The sequence below is a fragment of the Ricinus communis genome, chromosome 3, assembly GCF_019578655.1.
Source record: "Ricinus communis isolate WT05 ecotype wild-type chromosome 3, ASM1957865v1, whole genome shotgun sequence".
NCBI classification, from domain to species: Eukaryota; Viridiplantae; Streptophyta; class Magnoliopsida; order Malpighiales; family Euphorbiaceae; genus Ricinus; species Ricinus communis.
Window position 1 is genome coordinate 1,062,796 of NC_063258.1, and position 10,785 is coordinate 1,073,580.

General features: G+C 30.2%; 1 protein-coding gene across 1 annotated transcript; it reads left to right on the forward strand.

Annotated features, from left to right (window-relative positions):
• Positions 1 to 607: 607 nt before the first annotated feature.
• On the forward strand, positions 608 to 5,844 carry LOC8259351 (NADPH--cytochrome P450 reductase 2). The gene is made up of 18 exons (XM_048371826.1): positions 608 to 1,194; positions 1,284 to 1,343; positions 1,468 to 1,544; positions 1,633 to 1,690; positions 1,786 to 1,869; positions 1,965 to 2,001; positions 2,256 to 2,325; positions 2,425 to 2,619; positions 2,727 to 2,819; positions 2,931 to 3,156; positions 3,278 to 3,361; positions 3,450 to 3,601; positions 3,770 to 3,866; positions 4,097 to 4,246; positions 4,344 to 4,421; positions 4,527 to 4,649; positions 4,793 to 4,906; positions 5,360 to 5,844. The coding sequence occupies exons 1-18, from the start codon at positions 826 to 828 to the stop codon at positions 5,438 to 5,440; spliced, it is 2,148 nt and encodes a 715-aa protein (XP_048227783.1). The 5' UTR covers positions 608 to 825; the 3' UTR covers positions 5,441 to 5,844.
• Positions 5,845 to 10,785: the final 4,941 nt, after the last annotated feature.

Here is a 10,785-nt window from a genome sequence, read left to right on the forward strand (position 1 = left end):
ACTAGATAAAATTTTTCTATATTCACTAAAACCTCTCGTTCTCAAATTATGTAACATATTAAAAAAATGAAAACTAATCTTCTTATTATATATATTAAGTTAAATATATATTTATATTCTGAATTTATATCGATTAATTAGTTTAACATTTTAATATTTATTTAATTTAATAAATTTTTAAATTTTATTTTATAATATTAAAAATTTTAAATTTTAAATTTTAATTTATTATAATATATATTTAAATTTTAGTTTTTAATAATATTTGAAAATATTTATATAATATATATAAATTTATTGTATAAAAATATATATTAAAAATACTACAGTATTATAAAAAATAAATGTAAATATTTATTAAATTATATTTTAAATTAAAATATTAAATTAATTAAAGGATCAAAATATTAAAAGAATGTATCAGTATTAATTCATTTTGACATATATAGAGAGAGCAGGCGGAAATTTTGGAAAACCCCGTTTACTCCATGGAAAGGAAATAAAAGAGGTTAACCATGGTTAACTATGTGTTAGGTGAGTTTGACTAGTCTGGTTTGGTAGGCGCCTTCCTTGGTTCATTTCTCTAAGCACAGCTCCTTATTAAAAACTCCCCTCATTTCTCTCCCAACTCTTTCAAGGTGCTCTCTCTACTCTTTCATTTTCTCTACCTACATTCTCACCCACCACCAAACACAGCACCACAAGCAAAAAAGAAAAGAAGATAAAAATAAAGCTGAAGCTCTGTTTTTCTCTTCAAAATTTCATTCAATTGCCTTTGAAAATTGTCGATACTTGCTCACCAGGAACCAATCGTTTTTATCAGCCATGCAACCATCATCATCATCGGCAGGTTCCATCATGAAGGTATCGCCTTTTGATCTGATATCAGCCGTTATTAAAGGCAACTTAGACCCGTCTAATGTATCATCAGAATCAAGCGCTGTTGAGGTGGCCACTATGTTATATGAGAACCGTGAGTTTGTTATGATTTTAACTACTTCCATCGCGGTTTTGATCGGGTGTGTTGTGGTGTTGGTGTGGAGAAGATCCGGCAGTCAGAAATCTAAGTCGGTTGCTATTGAACCTCTTAAACCGTTGGTTGTTAAAGAGCCTGAGCCTGAACCTGACGATGGCCAGAAACGTGTCACCATTTTTTTTGGTACTCAGACCGGTACAGCTGAAGGATTCGCTAAGGTTCATAGCTCTGTTGCTTTATTTACTTTAATGGGCTGTTGGTAGTTTAGCTGGTTTTGATCGCTGTACTGATTTTTCTTCTTTAATAGGCTTTGTCTGAAGAGGCAAAAGCTCGATATGAAAAGGCAACTTTTAAAGTTGTTGATTTGGTAAGTTTGACTTTGTTCTCTTTTTTGTTTTTACTGGATGTCATAGCTGCAATTTGTGGCTGTTTTACTGTGTTTTGAATTGTGATTTTGATCTTGACTTTGAGTTTTATTGAATTGTTGATAGGATGATTATGCAGCTGACGACGATGAATACGAGACGAAATTAAAGAAAGAATCTTTGGCTTTGTTTTTTGTTGCTACGTGAGTTTGTTGTGCATAATTCTGCGCGTTGCTTATTTCTTGGTGTTTGATATCTTTCCGGTAACATATATTTTGATGGGTTCTTCAGATATGGAGATGGTGAGCCAACAGATAATGCCGCCAGATTCTATAAATGGTTTACTGAGGTAAATCTTGATAAGATTGGTTGTTGTTGTTGTCAGATTTTTCATTTTGCTTTGTGATAGATCAGGTTGTGATTTATTGTATGTTATGCACGCAGGGAAAAGAGAGAGGGGAATGGCTTCAGGACCTTAAGTTTGGAGTGTTTGGCCTTGGCAACAAGCAATATGAGCATTTTAATAAGGTATTAAATGTGAAGATGTTTTCCTCTTAGCTAGATAATTTTCTTTGTATGCAGTTAATTAATGTTTTATTTGTGCCTTTGTTATCATCGGACAGATTGCTAAGGTGTTGGATGAACTCCTTGAAGAGCAGGGTATGTTTTTCTATTTCACTTGTGTGGATTCTAATGTGTTTACCTTTGAAGCTTATACTTATAAAATGCATTTGAAATTTAAAAATTTGTAATCAGAGAGGCTTGTTACATAGGGGATTATTTGATTCAATTTTGTGTATGTGTCTGTTGCTCTTCTGCAGTTTCCCACCGATGATTGATTATGCAACTTGATATTGTTTAGTCATCCTTTCCAACATCTTTTTATTAATAAGATATGCTCGTTGCATTTGCAGGTGCAAAGCGTCTTGTCCCAGTGGGTCTTGGGGATGATGATCAATGCATTGAAGATGACTTCACTGCTTGGTATTAAGATCTTGAATCTCTATCCTTCATCAACAGCATGTTTTTTGTTACAAGCGAGATTTATGTTTTTCCCTTCTAACTTTTGACTTGATATTTCAGGAAAGAATCACTCTGGCCCGAGTTAGATCAGGTCCTTCGGGGTGAGGATGATGCAGCAACTGTTTCTACCCCATATACAGCTGCTGTTTTGGAATATCGTATTGTATTCTATGATCCTGAAGATGCACCTATAGAGGACAAAAGGTGGAGTAATACAAATGGGCATGCTGTTTATGATGCACAGCATCCATGCAGGTAGATTGCTACCATGTACTCTATTTTTTTTTTTTTCCTTGGTAATTCAATTCATTATTTTCTCTTTTTTGCTCTTTTCATCTAAATCTATTTTGTCTACAACATAGGGCAAATGTTGCTGTGAGAAAGGAGCTTCACACACCTGCATCTGACCGTTCCTGCACCCATTTGGAGTTTGACATAGCTGGCACTGGACTTTCGTAAGTCTTTATGTTAATAAATAGGGCATCTTAGATGCTTCTATTAAGACCAACTTTTAACAAAAAAATTGTGTTGGTTATCTGTGAACTCACAGTTGTTTCTTTCTTCAGGTATGAAACTGGGGATCATGTAGGTGTATACTGTGAGAATCTTGATGAAACTGTAGAGGAGGCATTGCAGTTATTGGGTTTGTCACCGGATACTTATTTCTCTATCCATGCTGACAAAGAGGATGGTACAGCACTTAGTGGAAGCTCCTTGCCTGCTCCTTTCCCACCATGCACCCTAAGAACAGCTCTCACTAGATATGCTGATCTGTTGAGTTCACCAAAAAAGGTTCGCTGTTTTCCAGTCTCTGAATTCCATTTTCTCCCTTTTCTTTTGTTTCATTTATTCTTTACATGATTCTTTTATCACATATTGAGTAATTGATTGTTTCAATGCTTTTGGTTTCCAGTCTGCTTTACTTGCTTTAGCAGCTCATGCTACTGATCCAACTGAAGCTGATAGACTAAGGCATCTTGCTTCACCTGCTGGAAAGGTTGTGAATCCATTTAAAACGTTTTGTTCTTAATTTAGACTCAGTCGTCCTCCTCATGGATATAACTTGGTTTTTGCACTTAATTTAGGATGAATATACACAATGGATAGTTGCTGCTCAAAGAAGCCTCCTTGAGGTCATGGCTGAATTTCCATCAGCCAAGCCTCCACTTGGTGTCTTCTTTGCTTCAGTGGCTCCTCGTTTGCAACCCAGATTCTATTCTATTTCATCATCCCCAAGGTGAATATTTTTCTGACTATATATATATTTATATATACACACTGGTGACTTTACTATAAAAATTGAGAACAGGGCCGTGTTTGCTTCACTATCTAACACTATATAATTTATCAATATATTTTTCTTCTTTGAAATCTTATGTGTTTACTATCTGAATATTCTCTGTAGGATGGCTCCATCTAGAATTCATGTTACTTGTGCACTGGTTCTTGACAAAACACCAACAGGACGGGTACACAAAGGAGTATGCTCAACATGGATGAAGGTATTTTGTAATTTCTCTGTCCACTTCTTTTATCCAACACGGTCTACAACAATATGTTTGCATGCATGCTGATGTTAGTATAATCTTATTTCTTTGTATCTATGTTATTAATGTGTATTGGATTATCCTTCTTAGAAAAATATTTTGGGTTTAGAATTTTATTCTATATTAATACCTAAGGTTCTTTCTTTTAGGAATTTCACTTATTGCTTTTCCTTTCCTTCCTGCAGAATTCTGTTCCTATGGAGAAAAGCCACGAATGCAGTTGGGCACCCATTTTTGTTAGGCAGTCAAACTTTAAGCTTCCTGCAGACACCAAAGTGCCTATCATTATGATTGGCCCTGGGACTGGTTTGGCTCCTTTCAGGGGTTTCTTGCAGGTTTAAATTGCAAATTTCAGTTGTATGTCTGTTATCCTTCATTGTGCTGAGATGTATAAGCTAAGCTAATCCGGTCTTATAAAATTGCCTTATGCAGGAAAGACTAGCTCTGAAAGAAGCTGGTGTGGAATTGGGACCCTCCGTATTATTTTTCGGTTGCAGGAATAGTAAGATGGTAAGTCATGCTGTTCTCTGTTCTAGAATACTGTGTGGTTGGTGGATAGGTGTTTGCAGGGGTACAATGTACTTCACTTCCAATTGTTTAACACGGTTTTTACAGGATTACATCTATGAGGATGAACTCAACAACTATGTCGAAAGCGATGCACTTTCTGAACTGATTGTTGCCTTCTCCCGAGAGGGACCTACCAAGCAATATGTACAACATAAAATGTCGGAGAAGGTATTGGATTTCATTCACCTACAACCTTGATAGGAAATTCAAATATTTTATGTGTTCTGTCCTCAGTTAATTCAAAGCTAGATAATTGAAGCTTTAACATCAAGTTCTTGGCTGTGTCTGACATTTTCTATGCATGTCTCCAGGCTTTAGATATATGGAACATGATTTCTCAGGGAGGATATATATATGTCTGTGGTGATGCCAAAGGCATGGCCAGGGACGTCCACAGAACACTTCACACTATTGTCCAAGAGCAGGTAAGCTTTTTTACTGAGTTTTGTCCTGTTGATACTAGTGTTGCCAATTGTCACATGTTGTTGTCAGTAGCTGAGTTACCACCTACCCATTATAAAGGATGTTATGTGCTTGAAAATCAGCCACGTTTGGCATTCTTATTTCAGACAATAATAAACTAAAAACAAGCAAGAATAATAAAGAATGCAGCATAAACTAAGACCCCACCAGTGACAACCCACTCCCGGGCCAATGTGTGCTCATATCCCTGTCATGTGCCTCATGTAAAAATGATACTGTCCTTGTCATGGATTCAATCCGCACCAACCATTGCTTTCCCTTGTGGATGTTCTGTTGAGTATTTCAAAAGAATTTGATGGCACAAACAAGAGCACCCACAAAAAAAGAAAAAGATTCTGATAGCTTCCCATTGATTTGGCTCCTTCTTATTGACAAAATACACTTGTTGGGTTCAGGGATCTCTAGACAGTTCCAAGGCTGAGAGCATGGTGAAGAATCTCCAAATGAGTGGCAGGTATCTTCGCGATGTATGGTGATGAACCGTCCACCAATTCTCCATGCGTCTGCCCGCCCGCCACAGTAGTCTCGACTTGGGTGGGGTGAATGCGGATAAAGCAGTACTGAAACATGGTCCATTAAAATATATATAGAACATACTGAAGCCCTGCTGGGATGAAATGACTAAATTTGGAAGGTCAGCCTTCTTCATGAGAGAGCCTTGGAAGATATATTATCTATACAGCACTTGTGATTCTTTAATTTTATGTATACAGAGTATTAATACTTATGAGTAGGCTTAGTGTATCAGCTCTAATTTTTCCTTGTATGAACCAAAAATGGTTCAGATTACGGACATAAATATGTTCCTTTTTGTTCTGTTCTTTTCGAATATGTTATTGTTTGGCTGAGTAATGAATTCCAAGTTTGGTTTTGGAGATAATTTTATAGTTTTTAATGTGTTATTTTGTTAATAGCTCGTTATATGCTGAGCTGGAAGATTATAATTCCTTACGTGTCAAATTAAAATATTATAATTTCTTACGTGTCATTTTGTTATTTTATATCTTTTCGTTTTAATTTGAGTTTGGCAATATTTGGTAAATTTAGGTGCTATCACATAATAAATTATTATGCTCCCCTCAATGATATGTAATCTGGTTTATTGTATTTTATTTTCAATATTGTTTTGGAGGAGAAGATTTTATAAAGATTTGCTTCGTTCGGACCAAAAATAAAGGTAGCAGAAATTGGAGCCAATAATAATAATAATAATAAGATAATAATACAACCGTCTTAACTGTATTTGTGATGGATGGTAACTGCTTATGAAATCTTTGATTATACCAACCAGTCTCTCTCTCTCTCTCTCTCTCTCTCTCTCTCTCTCTCTCTACAAAATAGAAAGATAAAATCAACTGTCCATAGATTAAAGTTTTTAAATATTATATGTGATGATGTCACATCCCATTTTAATAAGAGTCAAAAGAATTGAGTTGTTTATAAAATTAAATATTATGGGATTTTTGAGAAATATTTTAAAATTAATAAAATATTATTTTTTGTTGCATAATATTTTTTAAATACTGTTTTTTTTATTTTTTAAAATACAGTGTGGTTCTTTTTAAGTTACTTTTTGATTGTTTTATCAAAAGATAAAAAAATAAAAATTGTAATTTTAAGAAAAAAGAACATACTTTTTGATATTTTAACATAGTAAAAAATGAAAAAAATTTAACAATAAATTTAATAAAAAATATAGATACTTTTATTATTCTTTTTAAATACTACTTTATTTGAGAGCTCTTTTCTTATAAAAAAATAAATAGAGAACAATAAATCGATGAAGTAAATAACATATCGGAAGTAGGTCATAACATAGTTTATAGATTGGTGCATTATCATTAGTATTATCTATGAAAAGACTCGAATTAAACCAAGTCTCCTTAATTGAAGAGCATATGATACCAAATTTTGTTATGTATAAGAGTTAAGAGCATATGAGCCTCACATGAATAAGTATTATTCTTTTTCTTGGGAGTTTCTTTTATACAGAATAAAATTTTGAAGCATCGTGAGTCGATAGAGCAAATAATATTTCAAGAATAAGTCACAATCTAATTTATGAATTAGTCCATTATTATTGGTATGTTAATCTCATTAATAGAAAATAACTCTTTGTTTAAAAGAAGAATACAAATTTCTTTGTATTTATAAATCACAATGTCATTACATGTATGTATTTTCAGATAGAAGGTTTATTTTAGTTTTATTAAGAATTTTTTACATATAATTTACAAAAAATTTGTTTGTTCTATTGAGTCTCCATATTTTTATTTTTACTTTGATTAATAACTATTAAATTTTTGATAAAAATATAAAAATTTAATAAAATAAAATAAAAATTAAAAGACTTAATAAAATAAAATTAAAAAATTAAAGGCGTTAAAAAGTGAATTGCCCTTTTCAAAATTAAATGGGCTTAATGTCAACATCAATCTTGGACATGGACCAAAAGATGCATGTACCATAAGGGCATAACATAATAATAGTATCTTTGAAATTTAAAATAAAAAAATCAGGGCAACCAAGCTAAGATATGTGAAGTAGATAAATCTGTCAATTTTAGATATCATATTGTTAGCATCATTTTTTTGTCTATTCCTTAAGTACAAAATTAATTGACCTCTTCAAAAATGGACATTAGTGGAGAAAGTAGCCAAAGGAATGAAAAGACTAGTATGCTTTTTTTCTCTTTTTTCTTTTTTCTTTTAAATTATAATTTACCCTAAGCTACCTACAATTTATATATATTGTTTTCTTATTTTATATTGTTATAAATGGGCACATACAAGTTGATGAGCTACCAACCACCAGGCTATAATATGATGGTTAGAGACTTTTTTGAATTTTAATTTTGAGATTCACCTTTTAAACCATTGGGTTTATCTTTTTATATCTATTAGAAAAAAGGAAAAATACATATAAATATTTAAAATTTCGGCTAAAATGTAATTAAATTTCTAAATCTGAAAATTGTTCAATTATATTTATAATTTTTGAAAAACATAATAAGAATTCACTCAGTCTATTTCATTGTGTAATTATATGACATCCAATTAGTTTTTAGGCGCTAGAAGAAACTGTTTTTAACTCTTTTCAATTCATTTTTTCTCTTGTAAGGACTATTAGCTCCGCTATTAATAAAAATAATCATAAAATAATAATTTCTTAATAAAAAATCAATATCATCATCATAAGTTAAAAAAAATAGAAAAATTAGTTTTAAGTATGTATTATTATATTTTTCAGACTTTAAAAATAAATTGAGTTACTTTAAAATTTAAAAATAAGATTTAATTTGGCTCTCGAATTTTACAATCAGGATCAATTTAGTCTTTTTTAATGTTGTTAGCTAATTTAATTTCTGAACTTCTTAAATAGGTTCTATTTTACCATTTTCTAAGTGAGTTCGTTGCACGCGCCACAACAGGAGCATAAAAAGACGATCAAATTGAACCTGACTCTAAAGTTTGAGGGCCAAATTAAATTCGAGCGACAAGTTGAAAGGTCACATTAAATTTTATTCTTTTTAAGTTAAAAATTAAAAAAATAAATATAAACTTTTTAAATTATTAAAAATTAATAAGACATCAAAACCAACTCATCATTGCCGCCATTACTTCTCCATAAATCAATAAAGAATTACTAATATCATTACTAGAAAATAAAAGCATATATGAGATTTTACAATCCAATCTCATCATTGTCACTACTTTATCAGCCTTTACATGACTTCGATAAACTAATTCAAAATCTAAAATATATAAAAAAAATTATATATAAATTTACTTATATAATTAATAAATTGTAATTCAAATTATTTCCGAGAATCAAATTAGATTGCATAAAAAGTTGAATGATCCAATTAAACTTATATTAAAAGTTCAGTAGCCAAATTAGTTCAATAGCCAAATTAGACTAAATTTAGTTATATAATTAAATTGACCGTAAAAATTTAAAAAACTAAATTGAATCTGACTGTAAAATTTGAAAACCAAATTCAACCTTATTTCTAAAATTTAAAATTAATTTTACTCAGGCTGAAAGTTCAAAGACTTAACCATAATACTAGGCGAGTAGGTATTTAAAAGAAGGAAAAAAAAAAAGTTGATGAGCTATCAAAATTCAACGTGGCAGGGGCTAATTTTTCTAATTATTTTATTTTTAATTTATGCTTTCCATCTTTGCTGTTTTTTTTTTTTTTCTTAATGGTTTGACATTGTTGGAATTGTCTTTATTATACTAACACCACCAAGTTGGCTGGACACACCATCTCTCTTTCTAAAAGTGACCCTTATATATTAATATTATGCTTGTAAATGCATTATTTTCACAATGGTATGACATTTCTAGGCCTATGAATGAGTCAATTTTCTAGACAAATTTACGTATAGAATATGGTTATTCAGCTTATTGTCATCCTAACCTTATTACTAGTTAATAAAATCATTAAAATGTCCATATTTATAATCTTTATAATAAAATAATTGAATTATTTATGTTTTTCCAGTAAATTCTTTTTGGGTGATTAGTAAGAGAGTAATATTCAAGCCCTATAAATTTTAGTACCAGAAAAAATTGCTAAAAATGCATTAATTATTTTACCATTTAAACTTTTATTGTTCTTATAAATAAAAAGTACAAAAGTTCATGAAATAAAATAAAATTTAAAAGTTCATCAAATTATCACGTTAACTTGGATCTAAAATACTTAATGAAATTCCAGCCATTTCATATGCTTTGTTTTAACAGCTTACAATCTAAAAGATATAATTTTTCAAGAGAGATTTTTATTTTAGTTTTCTATTTTAAGTTTTATTTACAAATAATGAGGGCCCAAATAAAAACTTCTTATAATTGGGTCTAATTTTAACATTAGCAATGAGCTGACCAATAGATGTAACCATAACAAACCATTTTGACATGAAGAAAAGGAAAAAGGAATTCTGTGTATTAAATAGGAATTTTTTCAAAAATATATCTAAAATTAATAAAAATATCATTTTACTGTATAATTTTTTTTTTATTTTTTTTCTAAATTTAAGATGTGGTTGTTTTTCAGTTATTGTTTTAATTAAATTTCTATTGTTTTATCTAAAATTATAAATTATAAGTCTAATAAGAATATAAAATAGATATTTCTAATATTTTTCCTATTAAATATCAACATTTGAAAATAGAACGTACTTTTACCAACTATTCATTTCTTCTTCCTTTTTCTTCTTTTTTAAATAACGTGTTCTTTCTCCATTTAATACTACATGCTATTTTTATAATTGTATCAATGGCTATATATATATATATATATATATATATATATATATATTGTATTTATAATCTAACAGTGTGTATGATTAATTAATAATAATAGTCACAGTCGCTTATCGCTTTTGAGGACGTAAGCACATTATCGAATCTCATTAAATTCTTGTGTTATTAATTTTCTTACTTGTTTGTTCATATTCCTATAATTTTTTAGCGTTATTTTTTAACAAATATCAATAGTTTAGTTATAAATTTTTATAAACACATGCAAATTTATACGGATAAATTATATAGCTTTATGCAGTGATTACTTTAATTATGTGTATTTTTTATGAAAAAATATGATAAAAATAAATATTTTATTATATAATATCATAGTTTATATAAAATGATGCCAAGTGAAATTACTTTCTATTAAAATCTTATATAAATATGATATATTTAATTTTTATTAGTTGGCCTAGATTTGAATTCATACACTCATTCCTAGAGTGATTTCACTTGATCACTCTATTAAGGTACTTGTTATATATTCTGTTTGATGGAATTATCAATC

Coding starts and splice junctions, on each gene's coding strand:
- LOC8259351 (XM_048371826.1), top strand. CDS start 826: ATGCAACCATCATCATCATCGGCAGGTTCCATCATGAAGGTATCGCCT. Junction 1,691..1,785: donor TCTATAAATGGTTTACTGAG/GTAAATCTTGAT, acceptor TTATGCACGCAG/GGAAAAGAGAGAGGGGAATG. Junction 4,650..4,792: donor AACATAAAATGTCGGAGAAG/GTATTGGATTTC, acceptor GCATGTCTCCAG/GCTTTAGATATATGGAACAT.